Here is a 23,908-nt window from a genome sequence, read left to right on the forward strand (position 1 = left end):
GTAGTGTTTAGGGCTATGTATAATCCATGACAGCAAGCATTTTATCTTCTATAGAACTATAGTAAATTCCACAGTTTATACTGTTTTAGACAAGATGATTAAACATTTCCAAAGTGACCATGCACTGGGATTCATTTCCTAGTGCTACAATTTCAGACACTGGAGGTAGACATGATGGTCACAATCATATTGCATTTTGTCATATTTTCTGACAATTAGATAAGCAATTTGTTTTCAGAATATGCATACCTCCAGATGCTTCACACACTGCAAAATATTTTTTAAAAATGTATCTATGAAAATGTACTGAAACAAATATTTCCCTTCCATAAAGTCATACCTCCTGCTGATATAACAGCATCTGCCCACCGAACTGTATCTTCATTATAATCTCGACGTTTAACAAGACGAACTTCTATCCTCTCATTCCTATAAAGTGCAGAAAAAGCTTGAATGTGTCTATAATGTTCCTTGTCACATCCTTCTGAAAAACTGACATGTAATTCAGGACTAATTACAGTGGTATTTAGCTTATAAGCATTTGACACTCACACAAATCCTTTACATCTTTTTCATTTGTTTTCAAGACATTAACATAGTGTGTTAGTTAACTGAACTGAGCTAGTTCGTGTTATGATTGTATCTGCATCATCCTGTTTTCAATATTCTTATTTTATTAGAGCTTATAACACAAAGCTTCCCTTCCTTGTTTTACACAATCCATGGATATTTGCACTGTGTCTGAAATTCTCAACATCCATACATTCTTACCGTAAACTGTCTACAATATGCTCCACATTTTTTGTATGAATGCGATGCCGCTCCAGCAGACCAGCATAGTTAGATCCCTTCAAGGCAAGCTGTAAGACATAAATTGATTTTGTAGAAGTTAATCACTACAGTAAGTATGCTTGAGTAATACAAATAGAAGCTATAAAAAGCATGTATTTTATCTCACAGACACACGTGCTTCTATAAGCATTCCATTAATTACAACTCCATATACATACTAGTCAGCTTATATTGACTAGTTAAACGAGTTACATGGCCACAGCAGCCAAGAGTCACAGATATTTTAAAGGCTCTACCCAAATATGCAGACAAGTATGCTACACTGACTTCTGCACCACTTCAGACACTTTGTGTTCCCTGAATAGGCTAAGTAATTCAAACTCTAAGTAAATCTACATAAAATAGTTATATTAACTACAGTCCCATCATGTGCTAAAAGCACCCAGACAAACAGTTAGATAATTACCTTAAGACTTACAAACACTGTGCTACAGAGAAAGAGGACAACAAAAGAAACAACAGGAATTATAATTAAGAAAAGAGGAACCTGAAATACCTTGAGCATTAACCTTCAAATTGTATTTGAGCTAAAATGGAAGACTGCCAAATGCTCACAAAGGTGACATTTCCCCTGCATCAAAAAAAGCTTAAGGACAATGTACCTACTGCCTTTGATACTATCCCCTGGATTATATACCAGATTTTTCAAACAAATTCACCTCAATAACAAGACAAACAGTATTTAGCAGTTGCATTCCACCATCATTCTTCTTGGAAGCAGGAGAATTTAAATACTTAATCTTGACACACTCTTTAGACCATGGAAATACTTTGCAGTTCACATAGCTAGACTCTTATGAGCAGGCAGTTGAGACTGCTGGCTGAATATTAGATTTTTTTGCAACAGGTTTCTGTGTAATTCAGTCACCATCTGTATACATGCATTCTTCACCTCACTTAGTGTGCTCATCTGGGGGTGGTACTGCCAAATATGTGTTTGCATGGAAATTAAGCAAGTAGAAAAGAGAGTGAAAAGGATGTTAAGCAAAATTTTATAAATACATTCATAATGAAAGTGATTCTGCTTTGAGCAGCAGGCTAGACTAGATGACCTCTTGAGGCTTCTTCTAGCCTGAATTATTCTACAATTATACTGTCATTGCTTTCTTTTCCCTGACTAGTTAAAAACTGATTTACCAGCACAGAAACAGAACTTCTCCTAGAGTTTGTGAAGAAAAATTCATCTGCGCCAAAAGCTTTGAACAGGCAGTTCCAGCAATTTATTCACGTGCCTTTACTCAAAGTTGCACACCCTTCCAAGAGAAAGTGGTGCCAGCCAGCCACATCTAATCCCATTTCCATAGAGACTCCCTCACCACAGAACTCCACAGCGAAGGGAAGAAGATTGGCAGGATATGACAATTACCATTAACTGCAATCCAGTACCCAACAAATACAATCTTTAATGATGTCAAGAAATCCAGCCTTGAGCTAAGCAAAAAGACAGACTAAGCCAATGAAGAAATTGGCCACTCTCAAACTGCATTGCTGTCCTGCTCAGTGTGTTTACAATCAGTGAATAACTGGCAGGAATTAGATCTTTAGGTAGTCTTACAGCTGTGATCAGGAAACCACCTCCAGCAGAGGAGCTCCTAGACTCTGCCTGGACACCACCAACAGCACGAGAGGCAGACAGCAGGAGTAGCTGCCAGCTGACCTTTGTCACACACACAGATAAGCATGTGGGTGATCAGAAAGCATCCAGACAAAACTTTCAGATCATCTTTACTAAGCTTGTTAGCACTGGTTTACTAGGGCAAGGGGTGTTATGTCCCATTAATTGTCTCACACATGTAAACCCCCTGTTTCTACTCCCCAGCTACAATGCTTGCACTCCTGCACACCTCTTGCTCCTGCAGAGCCCACGGTGGTGTGCTAGGAACTGAACAGTGCCACTGTGCTGCTGTGGGGAGGAAAAGAGTACACAAGGCCACGTATAGCACTGCCCATTGCTGGGTCTGCTGTCGGACTCTCATGGTCCATCTGGAGCAGGAAGGAGAAAGTAGAAAGGAGAAAAGAAGGTATTTGCCTTCTGCCAAGGCAGACAGACGACATCTGCCACTAAGCACCACAGGTCTAATTTGCTAGAAGAGGATTTTCAATTGCATGTCTGAAGCACAAACTGACCTTGCTTTACCACCAGAAAGAACAAGAAATCCACAGCAAATAACCTCAAAAAAATCAACTGTGTTACTAAAATCAGGGTTTCCATTCATGCTTCCTTTAGAAGTATCTGCTGTGAATGAAACATGAGCACCTGACAAGCAGACTGCTGCTGCAGCATATGTTTTTCAGGCTGCTATTTCCACAGGCTATTACTTCCACACACAACAGAAATGACAAACGCCATCTTGCAATTTTATGTACTTCATTTATTTGGCTAATTTGTCAGCATGCTATCGTTCAACTTGGTTGAAGAGAGCTTTTACGTCAGAACAATGACAGTGTAATGAATCTCTGCATGATCATTTGCAGGCTTTTGAGCCACCAACATCAGTGGTGAGTGAGGCTACAGCTAATACTTCATTGGCATGACTATCAAGAAGAGACACAGGTAGTGTCATTGCTGTGGAACAGAGTCACAGAATCCCAGAACAGCGGGGGTTGGAAGGGACCTCTGGATATCATCTAGTCCAGCCCCCCGCTAGAGCAGGATCACCTAAGGCAGGTTGCACAGGATCATGTCCAGGCGGGTTTTAAATCTCTCCAGAGAAGGAGACTCCACAACCTCTCTGGGCAGCCTGTTCCAGTGCTCTGTCATTCTCAAAGTGAAGAAGTTTTTCCTCATATTCAAGTGGAACTTCTTGTGCTCCAGTTTGTGCCTCTTGCCCCTTGTCCTGCCACTGGGCACCACTAAAGAGTCTGGTCCCATCCTCTTGACACCCGCCCTTTAGATATTTATAAGCATTGCGTCTGTTCTGTAACCTACATTTGTTTTAGTTGTGTTAAATTATTTCACAGACAGCTTCAGAAAGCAGAAGAGGATGCTCAGCAAATAAGCTGCCAGTATCTTGACGACTGGCTTAATTTCTGTGGATACTTCTACTCTTGCTAAAAGCAGCACTGCAGAACAGGTATCTAATGCATAGAGGTCTTCTCTTTGAATTTAGCTCTAGAACATGTAAGCAGGTATCACTAAGCAACAAGATAAATTAAAAGTTAAGGCCTTGAGTTTAAATGGCTAAGCTACATCTACAGAGTTAATGAATCATCCTAATTTGCAAAAGGCTCCAGATGTTAAAACAGTCTGCTCATCTCTACCTTCATCCCTCTAGCTCAGAGATAAATAACTCACAAGTTCATTCATCCAAGAACTCACAAAGGGACAGCCTGCCTGAGCCTAACCACAGTCAAGTATATCAAACAGGAATGCTAATCATCAGCTGCTTTTCATGTAACTACTCCAAAGAACCAGAGAAGTGACTAAAGCCCTTGTGGTCACAGCCCATGGAATCAGAGTGGTTGAAGTAGGAAGGGACCTCTGGAGGTCATCTGGTCCAACCTTGCTGCTCAAGCAGGGCCACCTTGAGCCATTGCCCAGGACCATGTCCAGATGGCTTTAGAAGATATTCACAGATGGAGCCTCCACCCGCCTCTATGGGCAACCTGTCCCTGTGGTCTGTCACCCTCACAGTGAAACAGTGTCTTCCAATGTTCAGACAGACCTTCCTGTATTTCAGTTTGTACCCACTGACTCTGCTCCTGCCTCATATCCAGGACCTGAATGCCAAATTATGACAAATGATGCTTCTTAAAAGAACTCTGCACTGAGGATAAGTGCTAGTAATTTCAAGCACAACTATAGGCTGGGCAGAGAATGGATTGAGAGCAGCCCTGAGGAGAAGGACTTGAGGGTGTTGATGGATGAGAAGCTCAACGTGAGCCGGCAATGCACGCTTGTAGCCCAGAAAGCTGACCATGTCCTGGGCTGCATCACAAGAAGCGTGACCAGGAGGTCGAGGGAGGTGATCCTGCCCCTCTACTCTGCTCTGGTGAGACCCCACCTGGAGTACTGTGTCCAGCTCTGGGGTCCTCAGCACAGGAAAGACATGGAGCTGTTGAAGCAGGTCCAGAGAAGGGCCATGAAGATTATCAGAGAGCTGGAGCACCTCTCCTGTGAGGACAGGCTGAGAGCGTTGGGGCTGTAAAGCCTGGAGAAGAGAAGGCTCCAGGGAAACCTTATAACAGCCTTCCAGTACCTGAAGGGGGCTAAAAGAAATCTGGAGAGGGACTGTTTACAAAGGCATGTAGTGATAGGACAAAGGGTAATGACTTTAAGCTGAAGGAGGGCAGATTTAAATTAGATGTTAGGAAGAAATTCTTCACTGTGAGGGTGGTGAGGCACTGGAACAGGTTGCCCAGAGAAGTTGTGGATGCCCCATCCCTGGAAGTGTACAAGGCCAGGTTGGATGGGGCTTTGGGCAACCTGGTCTAGTGGAGGGTGTCCCTGCCCATGGCAGGGGGGGTGGAATGAGGTGATGTTTGAGGTCCCTTCCAACCCACACCATTCTATGATTCTATGATTAAGACAAACTGAGAACACTACCTCATTTTTACTTTAAAAGAGCTGAAGGCAAAGATTAGAAAGTCCAGTTGCTCTGTGCATGATCACCTCCCCAAAGAGACTGAGAGGAACTTTTGACATACAGAAAATCCCAGACTGCAGAACAGCCTGGCTCCTGCACCCACTGATCAGACAGGCCTACCAATCCATGCCAGGCTTGGGTCTTACCAACCAACCCCTCAAAAAGGCCCGTAGGTTTTAGCTTCTGCATGAAGACAACTTGCAAATTCTTCTTCCTTTGGAGGAAGCTCTGATTTACAATTGTTGCGGTCTTCCTTCCAAAAGGAAAGGGTTTGACAGGCCACTTTCAACATATGAGAGCAAGTTTGACAGTCTTACAGAGCAGATAACTTTATACCAAGTATTGACATTCTTGGCTAAAATGTGAAAAAACTACTATTATGACAGACTCATGTTGGGTTTATTTGGTATTTCAAGCTGTACAGAGTAGCAATTTGATCTGAATATCAAGTCTACCTGAAGAAAAATGGAGTTATATCAAACACCCAGTAACATTTATGTAAGTAACTTTGTATAAGGTAGTTTCTTCAGGTTTTCTTTTTTAAAATCCGAACTAAGACTAAATGAAGTAAAACAACAGAGCTCTCATGTTTTACAGGGAAAAGTTCTCATCCAAAGTAATCCTTCTACTTCATTTTACCACTAACCTTTTTATGGAAAGTCCCTTCCTTCCATAGAATAAGCAGCTATATTTGGCCTATGAAACTGAAGAAAACCTCCTAAAATTGAAAAAAACCCTATTCTAAGTGTCATGGGATAATAGGATATACTTCTGCAAAACCTACCCATACTAACACAGAAAATCTAAAAATTACCAAGAATGTTAAGAAGCCTGCCAGTACAGTACAAGAAGTATATTGCAGAACATGAAACATTTAAACTCAGCGATAGTCTCCCACAAATGGCTGGACTGTAGACTGACTTTCTAGACATGGGCTAGAAAATAAAAATGCTATTCGTACAGAGCTCAGGATCTTCAAACTGGAGTACACTTGGCATTTCTTGGTGTTGAAGTTGTAAAAGCCTACGTGAGGGGCCACACAGAGATCTGGAGCCCTGCACTGCAGGTTAAGTAATTTCTTCCAGCAGTTATCTGGAAAGATCAATAAGAGCAAAGGAAACTGAAAAGTACTGATGAATAGAAGTTATTGGCTATGGGCCTATGAACACACAGGAAACATGGTGTTTGCTGAGTCCCACTTGCTGAGGCTCCTGGAACAGGAAAAAATAAGGATAAAATGTGCAGGAAATGTCGCATCAGAGCACAATGGTAGTCAGCTATGGGTGGCATTAGCGGAAGTACCCAAAAGCAGAAGTATTCATGGAGAGTGGAAAGAAACAACAAGTACAAATGTAGGCCTATTAATCTGACCTCAATAGTATGCAAGATTGTGAACTAAAATGCATGAATATATACGTGCTCTTCTAGCTAAAAGTGCATTAGCATATGAAAACAGGGACAAAGTGGCCAAAAATGCATTCAGGTATAGCTTCAGTAATGTTCTTAAACCTCACAGCAGAGATAAAATGCAGAGCAGGCTTCCAGAAGAGCATGCATTGGAAAACACACTCAGATAAGCAGAACATATTCTGTGTTGGAGTTATTTTTTCTTAGGGGCCTGAAGGAGAAAAGGTCTGGACAGAATGCCTAAAAAAAAAAATCTCTTCTCGTATCTTCTGGCCTGATCCTTTTTTAATGAAAGGATAATTTTTCACAGAGCTCCTTTAACATTTAGGCAAGAGACACCAGTTTGACTGCCTTCCTTCTGGAGTCTTAGCTCTCACCTCTGGCAACTCTCACCCCACTCAGTTTGAACTGTGGGTTTGCTGTTCTTGAGTAATGCTGGCCCTCCAGGAACAATACTGTGCAATGAGGACATGGCTTGTAGCCACAAACACAGAAGCAACACAAAACTAAGCAACATCCCAATACCCACTGCTGTTTACATATGTGGATTATGATCCTGAATTTTAGGCTGAGAGAGTTGGGGCTGTTCAGCCTGGAGAAAAGGCGGCTCTAGGGAGACCTAATTGCGGCTTACCAATTTCTAAAGGGAGCCTACAGGAAAGCTGAAGAGGGACTGTTTATCAGGGAGTGTAGTGACAGGACAAGGGGGAATGGGTTTAAACTAAAAGAGGGTAGATTTAGATTAGATATTAGAAAGAAATTCTTTACTGTTAGAGTGGTGAGGCACTGGAACAGGTTGCCCAGAGAGGTTGTGGATGCCCCATCCCTGGAAGTGTTTAAGACCAGGTTGGATGGGGCTTTGGGCAATATGGTCTAGTGGAGGGTGTCCCTGCCCGCAGCAGGGGGGTTGGAACTAGATGATCTCTGAGGTCCCTTCCAACCCAAACCATTCTATGATTCTATGATTTAGAGAATGGGGAAAAGAAGTCTTACTGACGCTGCTAACCTAAGCTCAAAACAGTAATGTGAATGTTGTCCAGAGTGAAATTGTGAATTAAGCACCTTCTACATCTCATCTTAGTACACTAAGATTAACAGGAACTTTTCGGATGCATTTTGACCATATAAGAATATATATTATATTTTCATTACTAGGCTTATCCTTAACTCACAGCACTAACCTTCATTTTGCCTTAAACTGCCACTGCACCAGGATGGAGTAAATGCCTCAGTGTACCAATCAGCTGTTTTATGACTGTTGCTCATTCAAGAGTTAAACTAAATGTCTGACTAGAAGGGGGAAAGAAAAAAAAAAGGCATAGATCTAGAAATGATTAGTCCCTCACATTTCCACAATGAACTTGCCGACACAGGCACCACAGCAGGAAAACAAGAACAGATCACCGCTTTCCAATCTACCTAATTTCTACAGAAAGAACCACCAAACAAATGGATTTAGAGAGCAACAGCTAAACAGAGAAGTTTGAATTTTAACCTGAAGAGGAAAATACTATGACCACTGTAGGTATAATCATCTAACCATTTCTAAGTGGAGTACAGCACTATTAAAAGTTCTGTATTTTCAGAAATCGTCTCTTAGTTAGTGCTCTTAGTCTTGCTCTTGGTTTTAAAAGAAACAAGCATTTATTTTGGCAGGAATGTGGAAAAAAAATTTTTTTCCAAAGGCGTTAAGTTTTGAACTAGAAACAGCTTTGAATACAGCACATGCTTCAAATAATACACTCCTCATAGCCTCCCTGACAAATAGGGAACACTGACTCAAAATTTGCTGAAGTACCAAAGACTGGCAACCTATAGTTGCATGCAAGAAATTTTCCTATGTTCTAATGTTAACTATCAATTAAGTTAAATCTTCATCTGTCATGCTAAAAAAAAAAAAATCCAGTTTTCCTCACAGGTCAGGCAGACACTGAACTTTCTGATTTCTTAAGAGCTCCAATAACATATTAAGCTTTTCTATTTTGTAATGTAAAAATAATCTGCATACAAATAAGTGGGATTAAAGCACGATTCAGCTTCTGAATCTTAGATAATAAAGTGCAGAACACAAACAAAAATTAACTGCTCCACAGAACAGGGTCTGCTAGAAGGACAGCCACAGCAACCTTGAACCACAACCCTGAACCTTCAGTGGGTTTTCCAGCATCAGCTGGAACTGATGGGGAAGTTGAACTTGGTTGTTGCATACAACAGATGCCCAGGTTTGAATATGACACCAACTTTCAGAGTAAGCATAGGACAGCATGCCCACCATCAATTTCTTCTCACTAGAGAAGAATTATCAAGACGAGTATCATTTATGAGCTTCAGTTGCTGTAGTCATACTAATGACAGCTTGGTGTCATCCACAAACTTGCTGAGTGGTGTGGTTGATAACTCTAGAGGGAAGGGATGCCATCCAGAGGGACCTTGACAGGCTTGAGAGGTGGGCCTGTGCGAACCGCATGAAGTTCAACAAGGTCTAGTGCAAGGTCCTGCACATGGGTTAAGGCAACCTCTGTTATCAATATGGGCTGGGGGATGAAGGGATTGAGAGCAGCCCCATGGACAAGGACTTGGAGGTGTTGGTTGTTGAAAAGCTCAGCACGAGCTGGCAATGTGTGCTTGCAGCCCAGAAGGCCAACCATGTCCTGTGCTGCATCACAAGAAGTGTGACCAGCAGGTCGAGGGAGGTGATCCTGCCCCTGTACTCTGCTGTCATGAGACCCCACCTGGAGTACTGTGTCCAGCTCTGGATGCTCTCTCAGCACAGGAAAGACATGGAGCTGTTGGAGTGGGCATGAAGATGATCAGAGGTCTGGAGCACCTCTCCTATGAGGACAGGGTGAGAGAGTTGGGGTTGTACAGCCTGAAGAAAAGAAGGCTCTAGGAAGACCTTATTGCAGCCTTCCAGTACCCAAAAGGAGTCTACAGGAAATCTGGAGAGGGACTGTTTACAAAGGCATGTAGTGACAGGACAATGGCCTTAAGGTGAAGGAGGAGAGATTTAGAATAGATGTTAGGAAGAAATTCTTTACTGTGAGGGTGGTGAGGCACTGGAACAGGTTGCCCAGAGGAGCTGTGGCTGCCCCCTCCCTGGAAGTGTTCAAGGCCAGGTTGGATGGTGCTTTGGGCAATGTGGTCTAGCGGAGGGTGTCCCTGCCCATGGCAGAGGGGTTGGAATAAGGTGATGTTTGAGGTCCCTTCCAACCCCAACTATTCTATGATTCTGTGACTCCACTCTCACAGAAGTTAGCCGACTTAAACTTCTCAGACTTCTTAAAATGGCAAGCATGTTGTCCTACTTACTTTTGCACTAGAAACACTAAATGTATTAAGCCTGATATTACACAGTTCTGCTATATAAAAAAGTGAGATGGTAGGGTCACCACATTTGGAAAAGAACTTGTCAAATTTAAGTCTTTATCAATAAATTCCAGGCTCATTGAATTGATACTTTGTTTGATCAGTCTCTGGCTCAATCTTTGGCTAACAACAGGGCGGGTTTCAGCAGAATCATGCTTGTGGTACTAGTGAATTAACCCATTTTGGGACACCCAGCTCTTTCCAGGACCTGCAGACGAACTCATTCAGACTAGCAGAAGTGCTCTGAAATCCTCTCTGAAGTGAGCTTGAGAACCAGCTTCACTGACCAGCTGCAGGTCCTGGATGAACTTAAAATGTATTGGTTTCAGAAAAGTTAATGGTTAAAAAAATGCAATCCACAAACTCAATGCATTGTTTACAGAATGGCTTTAATAATAAACATTTGCCTTAGCTAAAGTAGCAGAGAAACCACGCAGTTTCCCAAAACAAAGTCCTACCTAGAATCAGCATAACCTACACTCAGGTTTAAGTTCTCTATAAAGCTTTAAACGTGAATCCAGTCTTCAATTACAAATTACTGCTGAGTTGCAAGCTGCAGGTGTTTAAGTCTACTTCCTCTTCCCTTCCCTGTCTGGGTTATTAGGTATTACACAGGCCGTTAACTGCTTGCTTATAAAAAATGTGGTAGGTTAACTGATGCAGTAGGTCAGTACCTACCATAAAAGAAAGGTAGTAGGCTGGTCCTACCTGATCAGTCTTGCCTGTTTACTGCTGATTGATGTACCAGTGGTCAATTGCTCAGAAATGTTCCTAAGATTGTTCCTGGCCATTTTGCTAGGTTTGTGCCAGTTTGCTACATCACCCCTCATGCTGTAGAAGGCCAGTGGGCTGCTTTAGCTGGGATTTTTTTTTCCTTATACTTTCCTCACTGTTTTCCTCAGCAACTCAGACCCCTCACTTTCATTACATAGTCACAGCAGCCTTTCAAATAGGGCCTTTACATCTGCTATAGAGTAATGATTATGAAGTGCTTTGCATATTGTAGCATTGTGTATGCCACTACTTCTGTAGCAGCTGACTTCAATCATTTCTTCACCTCGTAAGCGAAACTGGCAACACTATGTTCCTGAAGGTTTACGGAAATGCTGCTTTGGGGCAAGAGTTTAATCTGTACATGAACAAAAGTAAAAATGCCATAACTGGTTTATAACTCTTCATCTACCACATTAAAGTATTATTGTCATTTTAACCACAACTGAAGAATACACATAGTGATTTGTAATTCAAAGGCTAATGCAGAGCAAATTGTTCTGTTAACTGTAAACAGAGCAGTAACAACTTTCTGCACTAAGAGGTTTCTGGAAACCCAGTGCAATCCAGGCAATTCAATCATTCAGTTCTCTTTAATTCAGCAGCACATCAACATGATGTCATAAATCAAAACTAGCTAAGTACTTAGAAACAGTATTAAAGTCACTTCCAAAAAGCAGCCTTTTTCAGCTGTACAGAGTATCAGATGCTTGGTGAGATAGTCCATGAAGTTTAATTTAGGTACACTGAAATGCCCTACTTTTCCATCTAATTCCTATATATGACTGAGTATACTTGAATAGTGTGCTGGAAAAAAAACAAATGCTATGGAAAAAGGAATTGCTACATCCTATTTATTTGCTTCATCATTTTCAAGACTCATCTTGTGACAAAATGACAACCTAGAAGGAACTTTTTAATAAAGCAGTAACTTAAGTTACTTAACATTGACACAAGTATATCAAACTTCAAAGGTAAAGATAAATGCACACTAGTTGTATAACTTGAAAAACATTTATACCCATCTCAGTTTCCAATGGACTAGCTCAAAAATTATTTCTGAAAAAAGTGTCTTCAGCTTTATATGATCTTAGTGTACTATAACCTGTGTCTTGAATACTGTATGCTTCAAATTCAGTAGCTTGAGATTATATTTCCCCCCCCCTCTTTTCAGGATGTCGTAGAACTGAGGACAGTTCTACCAGTTTTTAAACACTATGTGCTCCCTAGCAGAACATCTACTGAAATAATTTGCACTACAACATAAGCAGAGATGGGTAGTCTGAATTCAACAGAAAAGCTTCACAGTACCACTTCATTCATTAAATAAGTTTCTATTTAAAGATACTACCTTCAAATGTAACACTGGATCCACATGAGAACACAGGTAAATACCCTAATATTTACTGCTTTTTAGAATAGCTAGTTGGGGGTTTTTAATAAAAAAAATTAAACCACAATTTTTGAAGAAAATAGATTATCTGGTTTCATTTTAAAATTAAAATTCAGTTTAACTTTGAAGTTTGTACATTACTTTTTCCTTCTGCTACCTTCCTTGCATCTGTAAGAATCCTAGTGTTTTAAAAATATTTGAGTAACATTCTCTGAATAGACTTCTAGTGGATCATAGGCATCTGGATAGAGGTGCACTTCTCTAAAACAGATCTAAGAATGAAATACCTGGCTAGTTTCCAAAAGCCTACCTTGGAGTGGTGGTGTGACATTCACAAACCTGAAACATTAGTACTTAGGAAGGGTAACTGAGAAGTGATACTAAAAATGTATCTTTCACCATTTAATGTAAAAGGTAATTTTTTCTGTAATTTAAAAAAAAAAATCACCTATCAAGTTACAAGTAAAACTGTATATTTCTCCCAACCAGGAGAGAATTTTTTAAGGAACATGAAAACTTTAATATGCAGATTAGTAATAGCTGGTGCTGAGGCATCTAAATTAGGAATTGGGGGGGTAAGGGGGTAGTTTTGTTCTACACATACACCTGCCACAGTTCTGTGGGTTTGGTTTCAGTGCACAAGAATGTATAAGCTCCAACAGCAGCTCTCCCACCTGCTGGGAGACACTCCTTTCTTCCTTGCCAGTCCTGCTCAGTATGTCGCTGGTGCCCTGTGCTGAAGATGTATTCATACTGTGCCTCTTTTAGAGGAGTCCATATCCTGCTAACAGGATATCTTTTCTCTACCCAGGTACCAGTTTTCAAGAAAGCTAAATGAACTTAACGTTTCTGAGATGACCACCCCTGCCAAGTTGTTGCAGTGGTCCAAAAAAGCCAAAACTTGTTCCAAACCTCCAACTCCTGGCTCTCCCTCCACACTCCAAATAAAGACATACGAACCAACCACAATAGATTATTAGCTGCGGCCCACATTGAATCATTTTCCTCCAATTAAGACCAAAACAAATGCAACTTTTCATCTGACAGAACATTTTCAAAGATAATTAAAACTGCAGATGAAGTGTGTTTGGACAGCTAAATTGTTGATCTTCCCCAAATACCTTCCAGCAGTGAGAAATCAGCAGCTGCATCTCAACTGCACTATCAAACAAAAAACAGGACTCAGGAAATTAGCTTTATCTACAACTGGGATATTAAGTTCTCCTAGTTAACAAAGGGACAACAGCAAAGCTTGCTCTGCATGGGTTTGCTGAGAATGAAATAAACCATCAGGACATATAGCAGCATTCAGTATTAGTCAACTGGATTTTTTGTAACCAGCCATATTTAGATGCCAGTCCCAATAACCATGTCAGAAGAAATTCAAATTTCTCCCATTTCTGGTAAGCAAACTGTTTGTAGGGAGTTAGGAAAATGACTAGTATTTTTATTTAACTGAGCTGGTAACTGCAAGTGTTAGAAATCCAATAGTCTCTTTAAATCTCATGAAGGCAAACAAAATTATTCTTTGTGTGATTTGATGCACAGAATTTACTGATGCTACACTTTAAAAAAGTGCTGGGTCATTTTGGGACATTTTTTTCTTTCCTGGTAATAGAAGTCTCATTTTTATAGGTCTCTAATATCCCCTCTGAACCAGAGCCTCTGAAAACCTCCCCTGTACAACAGCATTCAGAGTGCTTAATCATGCTTTTCAGAATAGCTCAGAATTAGAATACTAATGATGATAGTTAGGTGTGTTTAGGTGCAGTTATAAACAGATTTAAAAGACTCATTTGTAAGTGTGTAAGAGTATCTGCCACAAGATACAAAAAACCAACCACCTGGAGCAAGCATGTATAACATGTATAGTTAGAGATGCAATGAAAGATTTAATCTTTCACAGATCTACTAAACTGTCGTTCAAGTGTTTGCCCTTGCTCTGCATCCCTCCCCCATCTGTTCTGCTCTTCTGCTGACTGGAAAGCTTCTTTACCTCTCCCATCTCTGTTTGCACAGAGAAAGAATTCAGGCATCGTGACCTTGCAGCTTTGACTTTGCAACATTTCATAGAGTTTGTGTAGTACAACTCACTTGGCATATCCAAAAGAAAGGCCACAGAAGTATTTAGGCCACAGCTGCTCAGGGCCTCTGTTGCCTGTTAGAAGTGTCAGCCAGCCAGCTTCGACACTGAGATATTCTGCTTCTTAAGAGTATACTGTGTTTTATATAGTATATCATCTATATGATACATGCTATGATCTCTATCATATTTTAGTATCTGTTGGTGTATGCCAATGGTTCATCTTCAGCTTCCTTAAATATAGAACAAATCCCATCTAATTAGGATGTGTGCCCGAAGGCACACACACAGTGTCACTTCTGCATTGTCACTTACTGAATTTTCTGTCTTAATTCACAAACACACAGACTGCAACAGCTAAGTTCAGGTCTGCTCTCCTGTCTCGGTGATTGGGCACAATTGCTTAAGCCCACAATGATCATTATTTGTGCCATATTAAAATCTGAAGCTTCCAAGTAGAGACATTAGTTGTCTTTTAGGAACTTGCAAACATCTCTTCTGCCCACAACAGGTAGGCAAACAAGCACAGGTACGGCTTCTCAAATCTAAGCCTCCAACATTGCCTTGAAATTGAATGTCTGTATTTCAGATAGGCAGTGTCTGGTCATCTGGCATGGATCTTCAGATGTCAACAGCACTGTGTTCCCTCACACCACGATGCTGGCGCACCACAAGCCAGCTCTAGGGTCACCTGAGCTTGAGCACCTGCAATGAAACACAATCCCCACCACCACCTCGTCTGGGTTAGCCTACAGCTTACAGCATCAGGTGAGCCAAACCTTTCCCATGCACTTTTGCTTTCACTCTTGCTGCTATCGCAGGCTTTCACAGGAGCCTTGGCTCTCACCCTGCCCTCCGTGTGGCTGTTTGGTGTGACTGAGCTCCCACACCAGATACACAACGGCTGCAACCCACAACCTTCAGGATAAACCGAGCCTCACCCTGGGTAGCAGCAGCAGGGACTCGTTGCACATCCAAGGGCAGCGTCTGGCCTTGTTTCTTGGAGACCAGCAGCCCTGGGACCAGCTTCTGAAGTCTCCCCAGGAGAAGCAAGAGCACAGAGGGTAGATAACCTCAGGAACCAAACACATCATGTTCCTAAGCTGCCTGCAAAGGACACAGCACAGAGGGGGAAGGACACTTTGCAGCAATCACTCTCCTAAGAGGTGATCTCTGTCCACAACAGGCAGGATAAAAGTCTCCTGAACCTTCACGTAACATATTTACTGAGGCTGCCATTAGCTCAGAAAATTTGAGGAAGAAACCTGAGACCAGAGTCACAGCAGAAGGTAAATACAGAAATTTTTACAGGTCAGCTAAAAAAACCCCAAAAATATTGAGAAAACAGGCAGTAAAAATTCCTCCGCTCTCATTTCCTATTTCAAAAATATACTCCTGGAAGAGCGTTTCAGTGTGTTCTTGCGCAAATCTTTGTATTCCCACCCATATGGGAAGAGCCTAACTGAATATTGCTACACACATAGTTAGGCAAGTTAGGCTTTGTCTACCTGGCGACGCTATGAGTTTTACTGCTGCAATTCCTCACATGGGGGTATTTTCAGGGCAAAGCTAGATTTAAAAAAGCACCAGTCCTAGAACAAAAATTCTAGAATTCTCCCAAACATGGAGAGTTATCTTGTATCTGTTTCTCTAAAAGGACAAACTCTAAGGTGTTTCTGCAACTACTACAATCAGACACTATGCATTCACAGTTACTTATTTTAAAATGCATCTTAGACTGATACAGGTTACCAATCACGCAAAACACGCATTCTTGTGAGAAAAGCAATTGCAGCTATCGCTACATTCAGTCGAGAGCACCTTTAACGATGTGCAACACTAACAATGCTGCTCACTAATGATTCACTGTCCCAGTCCTGCCTGAACACAAGCAGTTAGGGAAAGGTGACCAAACATGTCATTTTATTTTCCTTGGTTTTAGCTGCACACCAAGGACAGCCTGATTCTCTATACTTAACAGCAAGAAATGTTTCCTCAAGAGAAGCCTAAATGAAGACAGAAAAGCAGTCTTACAGATGAGCTGTGAGAGACATTGCTTTTCCATAGCCACCACATGAAAAGGAAGTATGGGGACATCAGTAACAGGAACACAGGCTGATGTTTCCAGATTAGAATTAATGCCATATGAAATTTGACTAGAGAGCTTTAAAAAAGATCTAAAAACATTTAGACAGGAGTTCCAGAGGAGGTGGATCACCAACTGAAGTACACAGAAAAATGTAAGAACTACCTTGCTTTAGATACTGTACTTTTTATCCTAGTGCTACACAAAGCAAGGCTATGCAATCATAGCTTTTGTCCCTGCAAGTTAAGCACATTTGCAAGTTTAATCCAAACCCTGCAAACAAAGGGGTCTAAAATATTTCCAGCTGTAAGAGACCAAAGATTAGAGAGACCTAAAGAAATGGTCTTGTTCAGAATAAAGATAGTAACACGAGCTCACAACCTTGTCTGCATGGACTGCTGGCAACCAAAGTAACTCCAGCAGGTACCATCCTGTAGCCCACCGGAGGCAGATAAACACTAGAAGGAGACACTCACAGGCTATATGGAGGTGTATTGGGTTTGCGTGGCCAGGTTTTGGTAGCAGGCGGGGCTACAGTGGTGGCTTCTGTGAGAAGCTGCTAGAAGCTTGCACTATGTCTGACAGAGCCAATGCCAGCTGGCTCCAAGACGGACCCGCCGCTGGCCAAGGCCGAGCCCATCAGTGACAGTGGTAGCAGCCTCTGAGATAACAGAGTTAAGGAGGGGAAAAAAAACTAGCGGGAGCTTTTGCAGCCAGAGGGGGGAGTGAGAAGATGTGAGAAACTCTGCAGACACCCAGGTCAGTGAAGAAGGAGGGGGAGGAGGTGCTCCAGACACCAGAGCAGAGATTCCCCAGGAGCCCATGGAGAAGACCATGGTGAGGCAGGCTGTCCCCCTGCAGCCTATGGAGGAAGGATGAGGGGGGAGCAGATATCCACCTGCAGGCCATGGAGGACCCCACACCGGAGCAGGGGGATGCCCAAAGGAGGCTGTGACCCCGTGGGAAGCCCACGCTGGAGCAAGCTCCTGGCAGAACCTGTGGCCCCATGCAGAGAGGAGCTCGCACTGGAGCAGGTTTGCTGGCAGGACTTGTGACCCCATGGGGGACCCATGCTGGAGCAGTCTGGTCCTGAAGGTCTGCACCCCGTGGGAGAGACCCATGCTGGAGCAGGGGAAGAGTGTGAGGAGTCCTCCCCCTGAGGAGGAAGGAGCAGCAGAGACAACATGTGATGAACTGACCACAACCCCCATTCCCCATCCCCCTGTGCCACTGTGGGGGGGAGCAAGTAGAAACTGGGAGTGAAGTTGAGCCCGGGAAGAAGGGAGGGGTAGGGGGAGGTGTTTAAAGATTTGGTTTCATTTCTCATTGCTCTACTCTGTTTTGTTTGATAATAAATCAGATTAATTTTTTTCTAAGTTTCATCTGTTTTACCCGTGATGGTAATTGGTGAATCATCTCTCCCTGTCCTTATCTCAACACAGGAATTTTTCATTATATTTCCCTGTCTAGTTAAGGAGTGGGGAGTGACAGAGCAGCCCTGGTGGGCACCTGGCCTCCAGCCAGGGTCAGCCCACCACCCACAGGAGGGTAGGAAGGGGGTCACTGAGCTTGGTGGAGATGAAGACACTTGACACTGGGTTCACATATCAACTCTTAGAGATACCTGCTTTCCTTAGTATACCTTCATCAATGGAACAGCCACCTGGTTTTGTACTGAATGTTTCTTAAAGACCAAAGAAAAAGGCTTTTCTAAAAACCGTAGCAAGACAGATGGATGTGGATGAGAGATTTGGCTGTTCATCTGGAGGAGTTGTTAGAAAAATACCGTAAGGACCAAGTGAGGAAGCAAGGCAAGGATATGGAGCAAAGCAGCAGGAGGAAATGAGAATTAGTCCTCTCTAAGTCTCAGAGGGGATTTTCACAACATAGTGCTTTCCTCAGGATGCACTTTTCTAAATATAGTGTACATTACACACTGCAAGAAAACACCTGCAACTCGCTGAAGGCTGCGGGAATTACTCCGAGGATAAAACTCAAACACGCTTACTTCACAAATCCCTCGGTAAGTTGCAATAGATGAACGAAGGGCAGTTAAGCGGCGCTGCTCGCAGCCCCTCTTCCCAGGCTGTCGCGGCGGCCGGCGCCGCTCGCCAGCTCGGAGTCGGGCTAAGGGGCCTGGGGAGGCGGGGGGACGGGCACAGCCGTCCGGCAGCGGCCGAGCGCGGCGACAACGGCCGCTCATCCGCCCCGGCCGCGGGCCCACGGCACCGCCCCTGGCGCAAGGGCGAGGGGAATCCCCAGGCCCACTCCGGACACCCCCGACCGGCGGCCCCCACCCCGGAGCCCGGGCACCGCCTTGGTAACTCCTCTAGCCTCCCCACGCCCGGCCCCACAGCCCGACCCTGGCGGCAGCGCCCGGGACCGCCGCCCCTTCTCGCCGCTCACCAGCTGCTTGAGGTCCTCCTCGGAGAGCCCGGCGTAGCGGTACCGCTGCTGCTCGAACTCGTACCGCGTCGTCTTCACCACCACCGCCACCCGCGACGGCCGGAACCCGCCGCCCGCCGCCCCCAGCCCGCCGCAGCCCCGCCGCGACGCGCACGGCTCGGCCCCCGCCCCCCGCCCAGCCGCCGCGCAGCGTGCGGCGGGGCTCAGCCTGCTAAGGGCGAGGAGGCGCCGGCGGGCGCCGCCGAGCAGCGGCAGCCCGGGCAGGGCGGAGGAAGTCCCCGCCGCCCGCTGGCAGAGCAGCGGAGAACGGCGGGCGGCCGCCCGACTGGCGAGGCAGAAGTAGCCGTAGAGGAAGCCCCGCGCCAAGGACATCTCCCGGGCTCGCTCCCCTCCCCGTGGCGGGAGCCTGCGGGTGGGAAGGCGCAGCGCTGCCCGGCGGCGGCTGCCCCGGCTCTGAGGCGGCCTCCGCGCCCGGGCAGCGCTCAGCACACATGGCACGGCCGCGGCGCCGCGCCCCGCCCCTCCCCGCGCACAGACGCCGCCTCCACCAATACGGAAGAGCGCCGCCAGACGCCCACCCTCCGTGGCGACGGGGAAGGAGGGGCGGGGAACTCTCCCGAGCTGGGCCCGGCGCGGCGCGCGCATGCGCCCCTCTCGACCAACCGCGCCGGTCCTAGGAATGAAAGGCGGAGATAGCGCGTGGCGAGGGCTACCCTTACCGCGCCTTGGGAGCACGAATTGCGCATGCGCTTGGAGCACCGCATCTTCCCCCCGCCCCACTCGCCACCACCTCTTCCCTACGGGGCGCGAGGCACGTAGGCTGGCACGCGGGTTGTGCGCGGCTGGCGCCGGCAGCCGTTGTTGAGGGGCTGTGTCCCCTCAGCCGGGCTGCCCCGGCTCCCCCTGCAGAGGGACACCTCCCGCTCTGCCTGCTTCGGGGCTAACAGCGTGTAAAATAAACCCGGCTGCGTCCTCTGTCTCAGCTGGTGGAGACAGGAGTTGGTACTAAGCAGACTCTGGAAATGCTGAGGTGGACCTCGGTGAGGTAGCTCGCTGGGAAGCTGGCTTGCTTCCTTGTTAAACTTGTCTGAGGAAATGGACTTTGAAAGTTAGAAAAACACAACAGGTTCTGCGTTTTAAAAGGACTGAATACTGCACCTTGTGCAGATCTGATGAGAAATGTGTAGTTTGAGAAGTCCATCTCTTCCTCACGACTGTTTTGGTCTTTATTACATTTATTGCCATGTCTGAGGAATCGCAGGAAAAGGCTACGTGGTGAAAGCAGCAGGCTTGGGGAAAGACCTGTGCCGCAGCACTGTGAGAGCATGTGAGTCTGCGTTTTGCAAGTCCAGGTTAAAAAAAAAAAATCGATGCTGGGTTACTTTTTAATATTATAAACAAGCCATCTAGAAATATTGTGGGTTGTTTACATCATTATTAATAACTGCCTTCTCAGGTATTGACTTTCACAGAGAGTACTTCTGCACTGAAAACCTCATTTACACACGTTGTTCTCATTACTCACCTTGTGCCTGTTCTCTCCCTGGGGGAAATCAGGGCCTCTCACTGTGAAGAGGGATTGAAGCAGCAGCTTTTTTACCTGTCCGTGCAGCACCCTTCTACAGTGCTTTACTAAAGGGAGTCTTAGGAAATGAGAGTAGCTAAAGCCATGCAGCCCTTCCCTGCTCTTGTATAACAATACAAAAGCCCCATCCAGTCTTTACTGACGGGTAGGAGGATTATCGATCTACTGATTAGCTTAGCCTTGAAGGAAACTATCACAAACCAGATTACCAGGAGAGTAATTAAACATAACCAATTCCCTTGCTAACCAGAAAATGCCTCATTCTGTATAACCATTAACTTTGGGATTGTACAAAGTAGTAGGTAATACAAGATCCTGGAGACCAAAGGATGTAAGAGGTTTTTAAAATTTACAGCTCTGTTCTGAGCGGTATCTATTTTATAATTTATTTGACTATTGAGCTGCTCCTGTTGGATTCTGCGCTTCATGTATTACCTATTTGTATTGAACTGTTTTGATCTTTGTTTCAAAAACAAGTCAGCTTCAACCACTAAGGCAAGCTTGAATATGGAACAGTATTTTACTTTGAGGTCATGCAATTATCATATTATGGTCTTTTGAATTAATGCCCACAGCAAGCATTATAAGTATAAAATATGAAATATGTATTTTTAAAAGTAAATTCAAAACAGTATATGATATCTTAATGCTCTGGAAGCAGAGCTGAGGCACGGAGCATGAAGTGATTCATCCGGGGTTCCCAAAAGGAAATCTCTGATGGAATAACTGAAGGGTACACAGATCATTTGACACCCCATTGTCTATGTGGAAAAAGATTTAAACTTTCCATAACACATAAAATAGAATTTGTGGAATGTTACTTTTAGTTTGCATCTTACTTTGTAAATGGACCTACTCACAAATGTTCAATAGATACTACTTAGCCTCTCTCGTACACTTTTTGATTTGAACATATACCTGGTAGACAGCAAAAAGACACAAGTATCTGTCAAATGACACTTTACTTATTTTGAGATATATTCACAGTTTGTGACATATTACATGTCTTCATGCCCCATCTTCAGTGACTTCAGAGCGATACACCCAGTGCATTAAGGGACAGAGTCATTCACACAGAATTAATAAGCACAGGCATTTTAGCCTGGTATTCTTATAGGATATGAGTATGGAGCAGGGGTGAATTCCCACTGTAATAACTTTTTAAACCCTTGGCTGACCACAACCAACTTTGTTTTGGGCACAGAGTGTTTACAAATTCCTCATGGAAACAGCCACCTCAATACTGCCTGCAGTAAGGAAAATGCTTCAGCCTAATGCCCATTTTAGGCACCAAGGATTTACAAAATATGAGGTAAATTTCAAGACACAAATCCATAGAAAAACAGGCATCCTTTGCTCTACATTATAGTGGACTTTTAAAAACCCCTATGTAATAAACTTAAAATAATCTATTCTGTGTTACAAAACAATGTAACTGGAAAAATCTCTGTGTAAACTCTAAATTGTTCCTAGGTCATTACACTACCTGTAAAACTGACAATGCACAACTGTACCAGCAGTTCTAGGTAAGAAGGTATCCAAATGTAGCCTTTTTTCATCCAAAAGAATGTATACATTGCTTCTAGTGCACTTACAATCTAGGACAACTGTTCATTTGTACTCCTTATTGAAGTCTGTAAGTAATGCCTTCTTGTGATCATTTAATTAATAACCAGTTATATAACTAACTAATCCAATCGTTTACATTCTCTAGACTTTCTTTATATGCCCCTAAGTACTACTGGTACCTTAAAATGATAGTGCTATCTTTGCGTTGAAAATGATAATGCTATCAGTGTTAGCTGCGTTCACAGAGGAGGAGGTAAACAGACCATCACAGTAACATTTCACAAAACTGAGTCCTCAGATTTTGAGCCCAGCTGACCACAGCTGTTAATTCTGATTATTCAGAGGAAAATTCCAGACAAATGCTTAGAGAAAACATCACTTGTCTAACACGTCAGAATCTTACAAGGCAGGTAGATGAACACATTAGCAGGTGTACTCTGACTGAAATATTTCTGACCCCAAATTGTATCCATGCGTGCTTGCATTTTGCTTGCAATGTGTGTACCATCATCAGTGATTACATACTGGGTCACAAAATTTGCTTCATAAATTCTAAAATAGAGGAGGATGCTTCAGAAAAAGCAAAATAAATGCAGTTATTCATATGAATGCAAATTATTGTAATTTTTTCACACAAAACCAAGGAGAAGAGGCAAGCTTTCTTGTCCACACTTTCATTAGAACATGTTTTAGTTAACAGAAATTTACTTTTCTACTTGTCTTCCCAGTCTTTGTTTATGCAAAGACAACTATACCATCCCTGAAGTGGACTAACACAACTGACTTCAACATTTCAGAAGCAATATGAATATGCTCAAACAGCTGCAGACACATTGTTTTGTAAGAATAACTTTAGTGTTTGTGAAAGACGACCCAGGAATCTGAACTCCGCTTTTTAGGCAGACAACTGCTGTAGAACAGGCAATGTATGCTGCTTCTAGACTTTCCTGCCAGCATGCCCCAGTGGTGGGTCCTCTACAACGCAGCTAGAACTGTCCACATTGTACAGGCTGTCAGTAGCACTGAAAGCCGTATCAAATGTGCTAAAAGTTTTCCCTGTATTCATTCATTCAACAGAGACATTACCAAACTCTTGACTTCATACGGCTCGCCAAAAGTAATTCAGAGGTCACTAAAGATTGTGACATAAAACCTGAGTGACGAGATTTAGGAAGAGATACAAACACCTCCAGAACATAAAATAAGCTATTTAGGCTATCCAATCCAAGTATATTTTACTAGAAACTGATAATCTTAGTGACAGATATCTGCATATGTATCCTTACATCAGGAATTGTTAGTTTTCCCTTCTTTAGAAAATTATTACTACACTAATACTTAAGAGCTTCCACCTCTGCATCCTTTACGTATATAAATTAATCACTGGGACTTCATAGAAAAAAATGAATAAACAAATAAATAAATAAAATTAATCTGACCCCCCCCCAAAAAAAAAGAACCCACCACAGAACAGCAAGATTAGTGATGCCTAGTTTCATATTGATTTGGGTCACGTCCCAACACCCCTCTTCAGGCCACAGTATCCATCCTCCCATGGTTTTCCTTTCTCCTCCCTCCCAGCAAACGCTGCAGCATGTTCAGAAGCAGGTACGCGCCACTCAGCCTCACAGGCCTCACAGAAAATATCAAGCTTACCCTGAAACTTTTTCCTCAGAGGATACCATCCTCTTGAATTCTGTCACTCAACAACTGCCGTTTGTCATGAAGAACTTAAATTGCCTTTAAGCTTTCTACCTCCTGTCCAAGTTTTCTTAAACTGAACAGTGGGCTTGAGGTGGGTCTG

General features: G+C 43.5%; 1 protein-coding gene across 1 annotated transcript in view; it reads right to left on the minus strand.

Moving 5' to 3' along the window:
• Window positions 1-19,458, minus strand: part of NADK2 (NAD kinase 2, mitochondrial) — a 36,928-nt gene extending 17,470 nt beyond the window's left edge. Inside the window, 4 exon segments of the mRNA XM_054810829.1 lie at window positions 341-429; window positions 772-860; window positions 18,951-19,362; window positions 19,364-19,458. Of these exon segments, the coding sequence (XP_054666804.1) occupies window positions 341-429; window positions 772-860; window positions 18,951-19,362; window positions 19,364-19,443 (670 nt within the window). The 5' untranslated portion in view covers window positions 19,444-19,458.
• Between the last annotated feature and the right edge of the window lie 4,450 nt (window positions 19,459-23,908).

This window comes from Grus americana, chromosome Z (genome assembly GCF_028858705.1).
Source record: "Grus americana isolate bGruAme1 chromosome Z, bGruAme1.mat, whole genome shotgun sequence".
Lineage (NCBI taxonomy): Eukaryota > Metazoa > Chordata > Aves > Gruiformes > Gruidae > Grus > Grus americana.